At 38.4% G+C, this 14,329-nt stretch overlaps 1 protein-coding gene across 1 annotated transcript in view; it reads right to left on the bottom strand.

The window, feature by feature from the left end:
• Positions 1 to 224: 224 nt before the first annotated feature.
• LOC134542845 (androgen-dependent TFPI-regulating protein-like) overlaps positions 225 to 14,329 on the bottom strand; it is a 34,678-nt gene continuing 20,573 nt past the window's right edge. The window contains exons 2-5 of the mRNA XM_063387411.1: positions 11,560 to 11,691; positions 7,528 to 7,742; positions 4,426 to 4,598; positions 225 to 3,682 (exon numbers count right to left, since the gene is read on the bottom strand). Coding sequence (XP_063243481.1) covers positions 3,618 to 3,682; positions 4,426 to 4,598; positions 7,528 to 7,742; positions 11,560 to 11,691 — 585 coding nt within the window. The 3' untranslated portion in view covers positions 225 to 3,617. The remainder of the gene's footprint in view (positions 3,683 to 4,425; positions 4,599 to 7,527; positions 7,743 to 11,559; positions 11,692 to 14,329) is intronic.

Genomic DNA, 14,329 nt, shown 5'->3' on the forward strand with positions numbered 1-14,329 from the left:
TTAGAAAATTACTTACTTTTTAAGTCAGATATGTATTATACATGTACAAACCATTATTAATAATATCACTACATAAGTCAGTATATTAACTCATTTTGCATCCAAACAAAATATCCATATTTCAGCATAGGTTTGGTGGAATAGACCTAATACACATCATTATTATTTGATTTTAGTTGTTAATATAAAATATAAAGCAGGTCAAATGAAGAGAAATAAAACAATTATAGTTAATTACCATATATTTATTTACAAAAATTCTACTATAAATAAACATATCAATTTACTTGTACTTATGTAGTGGGTCGAAATGACTAATTCGCAGCTCTCAGTCAGAGTCCAACCAAATCCTTTGCCCAGACACTCATCTTCTTCCATACAGAGTTCTATACTCTGTTTAACTGACTGCTTCTTCGTCAGAATTGTAAATTGTAGCAGCCGATTTTTGAAAGTATGCTTGCTCACTTGGTCCTCGTACGACTCCGGATTTACCATAAATACAATCAAACCACAGGTTATATTTTAAAGGACCCTCTCATCCGTAAGCTGATCTATATTATGCTCAATATCACGAAGGAAAGTACAAATGTCTTGGGCCTCACTGAAGGTACTGGGATAAAAGTAGTCTTTCAAAACTCCCATAAATTCAGATTGTGCCAAGTAGAAGCCACTATAATTTGTTTGTAATGCGGCGAGCACAATGTTAGTTTTAGATTGATGACCAGATGACGGTGCGTGGGGTTGCTGCCGATCTGCTTAAATTCTGAAGCCTGTGAACATGGGAACATATAGCCTAAACTGAGGAGACGAAACGTTCACAAGCTGTTCTGTTCGCATGTCTTCAAGTGTTTTTCAAATTATCCTTACGAGCAAACCATAGATCATCACAATTGATCTTCATGTGAGAGGGATTGTTTGCACAGGAACTTCTCTCGTGTCTTCACGCATCATAAGCAAATGCAAATGTTGTGTCACAGTAGTTTCATGGACGTCTAGTTGAGAGTAATGCTCCTTCTATGATTTGCTTTAGATGTGTCCGAGACATATGGTGCTACACCTAAGCTTGGTGGGCTATTTTGGAGATCAGTGTAACGCTGTTGTACTGATATTTTCGCTTTCGGCTGCATACCTCCTCCTTCAGTATCTTCGAGTGTCTTTTCAATTTATCGCTACGAATAAACTTCTTTTAACATTCATCACAGCTAGTCACAGTGAGAAACGGATTCCTCCACGAAAGCGCAAATTAAAGCTTGTTGAGAACATAATATTGCAATGCTGGCACTGATGCTTCAGTGGAGATGATGGCTCCATGCAGCATTTCGTAGAACTCGTGGAAGTTTCCGTAACAGTAGTCTCTTCAGATGTCATTGTAGTTAAACAAGAGAGATATCCAGAGCGATGTGCACTCTTCAGAGTCCGAATGACAACTGAGGAAATAATTACGCTCACATCTATATATACAGCCACTTCGATACTTACTAGCCCTCCACTATGGAAATTAGCTCTTCTTAAACTGTCTTACGAGTCTAAAATTATTTCATCCCTAGAATTTTAAACTATCCAGAAGATGCAGACCCAAAACATAACCCATGCATTCACTAGACTAACCATTGTAAGACAACCACATCCAAAACCAAAGTTCACGCAACTTTATCTAACCTATAATGATCCATTAATAAAATGCCCAACATCCTCTTAAAATATTATAACATCTCTTCCTGGGGCAACATAATAAAATCATTATATCCAGTTCTTCATAAGATTATTTCCATGTCTTATTTAGTTCACATATTCCAGCCACCATTTCTTAATGAAACCGAAATCATTAATACTATCCCAACACACGTATTACCAACCACTTCGTGTTTGTGAGATCTATCCGCCTCGTCCTAATAGTTACCATTTTAGCCTAAACTTCTAACATAATGCATGGTTATACAATGTTATCTTGTATTTATTCTCATTACCGTACAACAAAGAAAAAAGTCAAATTACAAAGTTAACAGTTATGAATAAATAAATCCATTTATCACAGAAGCCAATCAGGACAAAGTAGGATAAAATAAAGTAAATTGCATGCATGAATGCTTTTCCTTCTACTCTAGTCAATATAACTGCAGTGTTTAAATTTTTAACATTGTCAATCATCAGCCCATAATCACATTACCTACTTATGAAAATGCTTAATTCCAAACAATAACCACATCATAGTAAATTTGTACTAGACCCACCTATGATCCAACATGGATGTCAACCAAATGACACATGTATTCAATCTGCAAACCATTACATAATTTCCTATGTATTTATTTTCTCAGCCACCACATCCAACATATTCGTTTTCTTGCATGGGTTTTTAATTAAACCTTAATTTGTATACATACTCTTTTATTTTTTGAAAGTTACTTCTATGAATATTTTAATTTAATTTAATTTAATTTTAATTTTAACATACATCATTATTGTTTCTTAAATTTATTACTTTAAACATCCTTTTATTTTATGGTAAATTATCATCACACTACAACTATAATGTCCAACTACCTAAATACAATACTCACGTAATCAATTCTATGAAAACACATAGCAAAATGATATCAACCGATGAACTAACTTCTTACACTAATACCACTTAAAGACATAACCAATCGTCATTCCACATCCTGATACATCAATATGAGAGCACATCTGAAAACTCAACTAAACGTAATACTTAAGATATGTACAAAGTCCGATCTGACGTACGAGCTAAGTCATTACATATGAATACAAAGACGAGGAGGGAACGTAGCATATGAAAATCACACCACGCTATACTCAAACACTAAATATGACAACTACAAAGTAAATTGTAAGGGTAATGTTTCAAATGTAAATTACTTTCTGAGCACCTATCCAAAACCCGATTTTAAACCAAACACTTGCCATATAAGTCCAAAAGGACTACAAAGACAACACATAGAATTTAATATGTACTGATGTATTCACTGCAGAAAAAGTAATAAAAATTCACAGATCCTCCGAATGTTTAACGTGTCTTAAAAAAAAACTGATCCAGAATCTATACATTTCTCCTACTAAACATACAGCAAAACATCAATCTTATTAATCAAGACAACCCGTGTGTATAAAATGTAGTTTACAAGTCCTTAGATGTCCATTGTTAAAGAAAAAACAATAGCAGAAAATTAGCTATTTGAATAATAAATAAACTACCCTTTAGGTTCCAAAACAATGCAAATGTATTGGTGAAAATCTTGAAAATAATATTGTATTATTTATTAATGTTTAGCGGCTTTAACGTTTGGTGGCTTGAATTATAGTAGATCAGTTTGAAATGTACCTCACACATACCAATTCTGTACCAAGCCATTAGTTTGATGGAATAGATTGCCCCGTTCCTCCGTAGCTCACACTGACAGTCAATGGTACATTGCATTAACCAGTAGAAGTGTGTACTACAACATTACTCTACCTTCGGCATGGACAGGCTGCTAATACTTAATGGAACAGTCTGTACTTAGCTGGAAAAATAAAAGTTTATTCAGTACAACCGGCAACACTCCAGTGCTATGGTTAAAATGTATATTTGTACGTTAAAATATAAAATATTGTGTTCACTTGACTTTGTGGTTTTCGATTAGTCCATTTTGCTTCTCGTCACTCTTCTGAAAACACTTCCCTGCAAAAAAAACAAACATTTTTTTTTAGGAAAATTACCATGTATACGCGTATGAATCCAGACAAATCAAATTAGGCCTATATATGATTAAATAACGATATTAAGTTAATCTACTCTCTTAAGACTAACAAATTAATTAGTGATATTTAAAGGAGTTCAATAAAAACACGAAACATTTTTTCTTACAGCAAAACGTAATATTATAATATAAAAATGGATTAATATAGTTTAATTTTTCTTACATGAGTATTTTATAATAGTTTTTTTTCTTGATAGATTATAACTATGTATTTCAAAATGTAAATGATTTTCTTCTCTTAAAATGTTCCTTTTAAAATGTTTTAATTTGCCAGCTATTATCATATGAAGCATTGTTTACATTCACCTTAGCTTTTAACATCAATGTACGACGTAAAAACCTGCGTCGTTTGTCGCGTGCAGTGAAATTATACGGTTCAAAGGCTGCTCGCGACACGACAAACAGAGGTCAGCGACTGTCGCATAAAGGCGACCAGGCTCTTGTTGCGCGAGCTGGAGTCACCCTTAGGGCTTATTTGCTTTTGTGTCTATAAGGCGACCAAAAAATCAAGGTAGACGAACCTGTTGAGTATCATTTCAGTTTACGTAAATGATTACAAACATTAAGCTATTGAAATAAAATTACTGATCTTAAATCACTTTTATGTGTAATTTAGACTTTTCATTAAGGTCTGCGGGCTTGCGGGAGCATGCAACTGACTTACATCCCGCCGGTGAAGCGCCCCACAGCTTCTTCCCGATGCTATCGCCCAGGAAGTAGAGCGCCAGTATGGCGGCGTTCGCCAGCGCCAGGAACCCCAGCTGTCTGGGCCACGGGCCGAGCTCGGCGAAGACGGGGTATATCCACACGTTCCCGTCCGTGTAGGCGTGCAGGAACCTGGAACGTGCGCGGTTCGCTTCTGATCCCGGAACAAACATCGATAACAGCTTAAACATATAGTTCAGAAGATATATGGGAGGGGTCAAGGTTTTCGTAGAAAAAAAAAACCCTTATATTACATCTACAAATGTTTAGTAATTTTACATTTTTGTCATGTTATTTTGAAAAAAATTGGTTGTCTGTAAAGTCGGTTTACGGACGATAGTTTAACGTGACAACGTCATAACAAAACATTGATGAAATGATTGCATACTTTTATGAATAAAATTTAATCATTTTTATTGAATTATCACTATTTTGTATTAATACAAAGAAGGAGTGAAATGAAATCTACTATTTAATTGATAAATTTACTTTTATTTGCACTCATTAATTGAAATATGTTTATTACTTTAACGGACAGATTATTTTAATTTAACTTTTATACATGTTTGCTATTTAAATTCTTCCAATCTGTGTTATACTGTTAAGGATAGGACAATGATAGGAAAAGTAGGAAACGAATGGGAGTGTTTCAAATTTAATGTGCCTCGAAAAAGTCAATTCGATGGTTGTTCCAATCGAGTGTAAGAGAGATAGTTGCGGCGCGTAACGGGACACTATTCCATGCGTGCAACCGGGGTTCATCGATTTATTATACGTTGTCACGTCAAAAAAAAACTAGTACAGTTAGTGTAATTTAACACAAATTTTTTTCTAGAAAACCAAACTGTGCTACAGGCTTCAGTAAAATAAAATAATAGAATATTCATCTATAACGTGTAAGAATTACACATTTTAATGTATAGATGAAATTATTACATAAGTCAAGTGTTAAATTAATCAGTGTCCTGATTTTGTAGGTACACACACATATGCACATCATTGCAAAAGTGCAAAATATTTGTCGAAGTGAATTTACTACTATCAAAGAACTACAAAAAGTATGTAATGTTACTTTGCAATTGATACTGAAAACCAACGTAATTAACATTAGGTTACGAAAGTGGTATTCACAATACTTACGATTTTATAAGTGTGCACGGTGGTCAAGTGAGTGGTTAAGATGTTAGACTACTAACCAAAAATTCGTGAGTTCAATACTCATATAATTCTTTCAGATTGTAACAAGTGTTTTCTTAAACAAATAAAAGTGATATAATTAAAAATCGCTTGAAATTAAACATTGTTAATTAACAGCTAAAGTTACAGAAAACACAAAATTAAATAAGTAATATTAATTAACATGCACATTGTTAAAGTCTATTTAATCACTAATGAAATAAAATAAACAGACAGTTATGGTAAAAATAAACACGCATGACGGTGTAAATTTATATATCACAATGTAAAACACGAAAACACCTTTAACACCAAACCATATAAATTGTACTTTTACACTCTTGATAGTATATTTACTTGAAAACAAGAGTAAAATTTACATCAACGCCTGTAAGTGTACAATCACACGAATCTTGGTGGAGACTCTGCTGCCACGTAAATTTTAGGTAAAATTAAATACATTTTTTTAAGTCAAGGTAGGAATCAAAGTCAACCTAAGCATGTATGGTCAAACATGTTTGTTTTCAATCATTCAGGAAAAGTAGATCACGCATCGCTTGTTCTTTATTTGGGGATTGGACACTCGAAGGAATGATTTCGACGTCTAAATCTGAATCACGTAAAACACTTGAGAGTTCTCAAAATTAGCGCCAATGGTCTGTCAATATTGTTTAACACTTCATGTGATTGTCTTTGTAAACAAACACCGCGTGATGCTTTGCAAGCGACATTTGGGAAATGGGTACCACTCCAACTACTTGTGAGAACCATAAAATTTGAGACAAAATACGTGACACATACTTTAAAGATGGATAATGGGGTCGATATGTGTGGTGGGGCAGTAAAAGAACCGCCATGTTCCCCATGCAGCACACAGTGTTTCACATGCATTTCTTAAATGTTTCTGAAATTTTGCACATACATGTCTGAAACTCTTGTGCTGTGTGGGTTGGAGAAGGGTACATTATTCCGATATGTTCTTTGCTTTCTAGACCCTGGCTCGTCAACAAGACCCAGGATCTGGGCTCACAAGAAAACCAGTCCAGTAGCTATACTTTCAAGAATGAGTAGCATGAATGTCCCAGTTCTTTCACAAAACGTCACGAAAAATCAAGTATCCTTGGCTTTTAACTCATAAAGTTACAATGCCGTAATCCGATTGTTTTTACTTTTGAGTAGACGATACAAAATGTTAGAAATGAGACTTTAATGGCTAATAAGTAGGTAAATGTATGCAACAAATTATTATTATTGAAATCTTTGAAAATTTTGGCCACTTAAAAAAAATCAATTTGATCATTTAGGGATTTCGGAGAGGAATTTTGGCCATGGCTTGCTGTGCAGGGTCTCACAAATACTCAGCACTTCCACAGACACGCTTTGTCAGCGACAGAAACCTGACATCGTTATACGAACGGGAACATAACCTCACTTCGCATCAGGGCCGGCGCGTCCATATAGGCGAACTAGGCAACCGCCTAGGGCGCCAAGTAGCTGGGGGCGGCGCAGCACGACACATAACAGCAGATATAATATGTTTAACGATTATTGAAACTAGATGAAAATTGATTTTTGTAACAGTTTGGAATGTTTATATTGATATAAGTAAGTAATTATTTAAAGTCCACGGTGACCTGTTTATGAATTGTAATAAGTAAAAAAGTAAAAAAAAAAAACACAAGCCTGCTTACATTTGATTGTTGACAAAATCTTGGGCTTACGTGATGTATTTTGAGGCAAGGAAATTTTTTTTTGTGTGTCCGGCCGGATTGGGGTGGGGGTGGGGGGGCAATTAAGGTTTTTCGCCTAGGGCGCCAATTGACCTTGCACCGGCCCTGCTTCGCATGAACACACTCGAGGAAGAGGACCGGTATTGTGTACCCACACGCAGTCGTAGCAGGCGATGTAGGCGAGCAGCGCGGCGAGGGCGAGGGGCCGCGGGGGCGGGGCGCGGGGGCGGCACATCCCCGCCGCCAGCACCGCCGCGATGTCCGTGTGCATGGCGTGGTTGAGCCAGCGCGGCAGCACGGCGTCGATGGGCGTCGGGTACACCAGCTCGCGGTCCAGCGTGTACAGCGTCCAGAACACCGACCCCACGAACTGCGGCGGCCAGAACAAACGAACACCCTCTTCTCCCCGCTACAGCTGTCGAACCATCACTCTCGACGATCAAAGGGAAGCCTACAACTCACGTAGTTTCGATTTTTTTTCCTAACCTAACTAAAACTAAGTGTATTTTGGAGAGGTCCGGGTTAGGGAGGGACCTAGGTGCGTCTCAGGCCGAAGCCTATACGCCTAGTCATGCTGAGATTAGCCATGCAGGGAGAGGGTCGCATGCATCATGTGCCAGGAGGGGATTGGCCAGCCATGGCAGCGATTGGCGCCATGACTAACTCCCCTCACTCTTAAATCTAGACTATAACTAGAGATAGGTTGGGCCCAGGCAAAACCTGCATAGACACAGGGAAAACCCTGGGCACATTCATGCGGGATGTAAATTGACATGCATTACGTGTAGAAATTTACAGGAGACAGGGGATGGTCTGGATGAAGTGTTGGACAGAGTAGAAAAGAGTCTACCATGCGGGGGTTGGGCACTTGGACTCGAGGTCCGCTTTGCTAATTGTCCAGTACTGGATTTAGTGACCAGGGACGCAAGCGCCCCTGGTGGTGAGTGGTTGCACTGACCACTCACTCCGCCGCCAGTCAGCACCACGTAGTTTCGGTTCCCTGCAAGAATTTCCGAAGATGTCCGAAGTTTTGCGTTTTGGTATTAACGCCACTTCAGCCGCTAAATCAGAAGTTTCCAATGAAAACAAGCATGTTGTGACTGACCTAACCTAACCTAACCCTTCGATTTTTTAAATTGCAATTTTTGAGAGAAATCCGAAGTTGCACGAACGTGGTAGGGAATCGAAACTACGTGAGTTGTAGGCTTCCCACGATCAAAACCGAACACTAAAGCACGCTACGGGAAGAGACCTGAAAAATTCGTGGATTCATATTTCGCGATGTTTGCCTCTTTAGCTGCTCCAGTGATTGGGCCACGGCTCATCTGAAGAATTCTGGGCCAATGAAAAAACCACATACAACTAAAGAGGTACCGAATCACAAGCATCCTAGTTAACAGTTGTGACGAGTAAGTAACCAATGAGCAGGTCTGATTTTCCCGAGTGCGTAGAGGATCATGGAGTAAATCCTATAGGTAGAGATAATATTTCTAATACAGAGGTTGTTATTTTTTTTCAAAGCTGTTTTGTAATACTTACTCCACCAGAACAGAAGTAAAATTTACATGCTGCATTTTTACGATAAAATAATTTAAAACAGATACATTCAAAACAATAAAATTAAATTAACGAAAATTTAAGATTTAAAAGTGATTCGATAAGAGATGCACAATAAAGAAATTTAATTTAATTTTCTGATGCATGCACTTTGGTACAATGCTTTATTATTTTGTCAGGAATTAATAACATTCCCAGAATTTCAATCATTTAAAAATTCCGTTATTCATGTTTGAATTAAGATTTGGTTACATGCTACTTAATTCCGTGATATAACTTGCATTTCGGTGTTATCCAGTGTTTGGACTGCTTTTCGGTGTTATTTCGGTTTTTATTGCAATTCACCATATAATCTTGTTCCTACCTACAGGCCATTGAAATCGCGAATTTTTATGGTCTCTTTAACACAATTGCAAAAAACATGATGAAAAAAATAATATCTGTAAGTAGTCTTACTGTTGTCTGTACTTTTTTTTTCCTTTTCCCCCTCACACTCATCGCCGTCACACGCTCTAATTCTTAGCGTTGCACTTTTTGTGACGTTCTGATGAGTCACCGCCTCGACGTACACTACTGGCAATAAAGAAGATTCACTTGATGCACGCCGGCTTTCGTTGCGAGGGGTTCGGGTTCGAGTCCCGGGTGAAGCACTGAAATAAACTGTATCATGTTAACACGGCACAAAATATGCCAAAATCAAATATTTCACAGTTAAAACAATCAGTGTCAGTGGAAAGTCTGGTTAGCATGTAGTTGGTGAAAATTACCTTGCCAAACCTGTTCATTAAAAAAAGGTCGCGTGGTTGCTTGAAGAGCCCACTTTGGTGCGAGGGGAATCGGTAGGTGTGAATGTGTGTGTATGCATGTAGGCCTATATGTGCTTCCAGTCTAGTTCACTACGAAATCTTCGTGCCTCTAGCAACAAGTTACAATTAAAATGACTTCGGCTGTCTCACAGATTTATTGGGTAAAATATTCTGTTTTTGAAGATAACAGCAAAAGAAAGAGAAAAATTTAAAAAATGTGAGCCAGTCTTTCAGCACTCGCCAGAGATGTGTAACATCTAACATAGGTAAAGAGCAAATTCGTGGTTTCTCATGTTGCAAATACACTTGTAATTAGAGACCGGAAAAATTCGCGGATTCATTTCGTGATAGGCTGAAATTCAAACATGTGTACAATTCTGCTGGTTCTGCTATTGGATCGCGGTTTAACTGGAGCTCTCTGGGCCAATGAGAGACTATCAACCAAAGAAGCGTCGAATCACAACCACCCAGTGGAGACGACTCACAATTTAGTAACCAATGAACACGCGTGTATACTTGAGAACTGCAGAGGATAATGTAGTAGGCTATCCTAGAGGTCATTGAATCCGCGAAATTTTCCTGTCCCTACTTATAATTCGAAAATATGAAACGAAATTTAACGTATAATTCCTTAAAATAATGCCGAGCGTGATAAATACATACATAAATTGTGTTTTCAAATACATTATTTCTTGACGCGAATCACACGTAGTTCCCATACCCGCCGCTAGAATTCGTTGTCGGAGCAGCTACGTGTCGACTATTGAATAATTTGATTAGCAGACTGGGATTTCAAACTATATAACGAAACGGCTCAGATTAAACAACAAAAAGAAAGACCGGAAATATACGAAACCCCGGCTTTGAAACTGATCCTCTACAAGGAATTTTTAATAAAATGTAGCCCATCTTGTTAAAATAAAATAAAAAACACATTTGATACTATAAAGTTTCTCTTTGTCTTTGTGGGGTCGTTACCACAACGCCGAAATACCATAACGCCGAATGTCAAAATTGAACACAACGCCGACAGCCAGAAAACTGCTGTGTACCACAACGCCGAAATAACAACTGAATGAATTTGTGTGTGTGTTTCTTAAATGCACCTTTCAGCCGAAATACCACAATCAAACCAAACCTTACCTAACCTAACATAACCTAACCTAACCTAGCGTAATATAACCTAACCTAACTTAACCTAGCCTAACCTAACCTAGTCTAACCTAACCTAGTCTAACCTAACCTAGTCTAACCTAACCTAACCTTCGTGGCAGTCCTGCAATGACATTTTTTCGGCGTTGTGGTACATAGGGGCGTAGCCAGGGGGGGGGGGGTTAGGGATTCAACCCCCCCTCCCTTAGCACCAAAATATTAATTAATTTCTTATTCATCACTCAAACAAATTTCATATTAAAATTAATAAAATTTTTACCATTACAATATTTAAATTTAAGTACCGAAAACTGCTAAAATAGCACTATTTTACACCTTAAAATCCAAATTTTCGCGGGGGAGGACCCCCGGACCCCCCGCTGTAATACGGGGGGGGGGGGGCATGCTTCTTAACACCCCCCATACACAAATCCTGGCTACGCCACTGGGTACACAGCAGTTTTATAGCTGTCGGCGTTGTGGTCAATTTGGCATTTCGGCGTTGTGGTGCGTCCCCGTCTTTGTGAACACAGGTTCGCGCCATCCGCCACAGATGGCAGCACCGTGGTTACACATTCCCGCATGCAAACAGCTAAGAAAAGGAACAGAAGTACAGTCTCGGGCGGGCACAGCACCGGGACTGCACCCCGGGCCGGACTCGGGGCCACTCACGATGGTGCCGGGGAAGACGAGCGCCCAGAACACCAGGTCTGCCAACCTGGCGACGTGCGGCGCGAGCCGCGACTGCCGGTCGCCGCGCAGGTCCTCGAACACGCATGCGCACAGGAACGACGTCTGCGCCACCTGCGGACACAGACACGAGCCAGCTCTTCCCGCCGCGAGACGGCCAGGCCAGAACGAATTTGACCGTTATATTTAGGGGCAGGCAATTTTTCGTGAATAAATCTGAACGCCTATTGGACTGAAATAAGGTACACCCGCACCAGCGGTTTCTTCCCTTGAGATTGGCGGCCGTCTGAGAGAGAAGCCGTTTGCCTCATTTGACCGAACCACTCAGGACGTACCTATTTGTTTCCGCATCGGATCACTGTGATTGGTGTTGTGTTAATCGACATGTACCTGAAAGTACTTCATTCACCCAATCACGAAACACAGACGGTGCTACAGTGTTTTAACTTATAACTAGTATCGGAATCTTTTCGCGAAATGTGCATGGCCCTAGTTATATTGAATATGTATTATCTACAACTTTCAGACCAAATACTACATAATGTTACCATGGTGTGATTTATGGAAAATATTTAAATAGTTTTTCGTGTCATGGTTCATAGACCCCAAAGCCATAGTCAACACCAAAGTTTATATATATATATATTTTTATCAAATTTTTTGGACACGATAACTGCCGCAATTTTTCGCAACTATCTTCTAAGCTGAAACATAAAATCTAATTGTGGAAAATCTCGGTCGAGTTCGTTAATGGGCGATTTCCGACCAAAGGAGTAGTAATTGGGAAGTTTTTTTTTGAAAAACAGAAAAAAAAAATCGCTGTAACTCGCATGATATGGAAAATAGCACATCAGTTGAACGTATTTTAACTCGTAGGAGTAATACCAAAAACTTTAGTATAAAAATATTTTTGATACGACCAACGATAACTACAAGTAGGGGTTTAGAAAAACAAAAACAAAATTGAGCTACGGTATTTCGCGGATTCATTGGGCAGCAAAGTATACAGAAACATGTTCTGTACTTTTACCCCTGTTAATTCCACCCCTTTCAGTTATTGTAGGTCGTATGAAAAAAGTCAGAAATTAGACTTTCCAAAAAAAGAAATAGTTCGTAACACTACAAGACATAAATTGTAACTTGGTATAACACATGGTTATGGTATTTTGCATACATGAAATATGTTTTTCGAAATAATACTGGGTAACTCATCACGAAAATTGGTGCATAATTCTATATTTTAATTTGATGTTTCAATAACAACACAAAGCATAAACGTCCGGTAAGTATCCGAACCCAGTATTACTTAGAACACTAATTGTAAAAAAAAATTTCAATAATTTATAATTTTACTCGAATATTTGTGTTCCATTTACACAAAAAAAATTGACTTAGACGTAGACTTGAAGCGCGTGTGCGATTGTTTCGTGTTGATGATTGGAACTGCAGCGCTCTCGACACTCACTTGACGACCTTGAGCCAGTTATAGATTATGAGAACTGGTTACCCGTCAGAGGATGTGGCCTTGCCGTCGACCAATGGGCATTTAAAAAAAAAAAAAATGCTTCGCCGTAGTCACGCACAGGAAACCCCCCGGGACTTGTGGCCAGTTGCGCAACTGTGAGACTGTTTATCGCCGGTTTCTTTATCGTTCTGGCAAACTGGAAAACCTGCAGGTCACGCACGTGACTGACCAGTTGTGGAGTAGAATATTCGTGTTAAACTAACTAACAACTAAATGCTTGAGAATTAAAAAAAAAAAAAAACACAAAACGTTAACCTAACAAATCACAAACGTTTTAGAATGAGATGTATGCAATTGATTATCAGTAATAAAATAGGGGCAGGCATTTTTCGCGAATAAATCTGAACACCTATTAGTCTGCAACACGGTATATCCGCACCAGCGGTTTATTCCTTGTGATTGGCGGCCGTCTGCGAGAGAAGTCGTTGCCTTGTTTGAACGAGCCACTCAGGAAGCGTTTGCTTCCGCACTTTATCACTGTGATTGGTGTTGCAACAACAGACATGTACCTGGAAGTAACTCACCCAATCACGAAACACGGACGATGCTACAGTGTTTTGACTTTTAGCTAGTCTCGGAATCTTTTCGCGAAATCTGCATGATCCTACAGTAATAAATATTAGAACTTGTAATACATATATTTAAAAAAAAGTCTAGCTTACCTTTATACATAGGTAAAAAGTAATAGTAATAAAATATTTTACAAGGCACAGGGTCTGTAATCAGGTCTTCTTTACTTATTGAATCTGAACAGTGAAATAAGCTCGCACCCCATTTAACTCAACCAATGAGAGGAAAAAATCATTTTATACTGAACGCCCATAAATCGTAGGTATTGGGTTGGTAACATTCGTGGGTTGGATAAATTCCACAGCCTTCTACGTATTCGAGAAAATGTTACCTTTTCGCTGTTTGCGCACTTGAGAAAATGTCTTAATGGGTGGCCGATGGTTCTTTTTTGGTTGATGGTTTCTCATTAGCCAAACGTTTACGTCGTAAATTGTGAGTTAATCGCTAAAACAGCTCAAAGGATAACACTTTTTTTTTTTAATTTTAATTTTTTTTCCCATCAAGCAAACCCGCGTACTGTTCCACTGTTCCTATATATAGAGGTTCGTCCAAAAAAATCCAGGGGCAGTTATTTTTTCGAGAAAGAAATCTGAACGCTCATTAGACTGCAACGAGGTATACCTAAGCCAGCGGTTTCTTCCTTGTGACAGGCGGTAG

This window comes from Bacillus rossius (assembly GCF_032445375.1).
Source record: "Bacillus rossius redtenbacheri isolate Brsri chromosome 9 unlocalized genomic scaffold, Brsri_v3 Brsri_v3_scf9_2, whole genome shotgun sequence".
NCBI classification, from domain to species: domain Eukaryota; kingdom Metazoa; phylum Arthropoda; class Insecta; order Phasmatodea; family Bacillidae; genus Bacillus; species Bacillus rossius.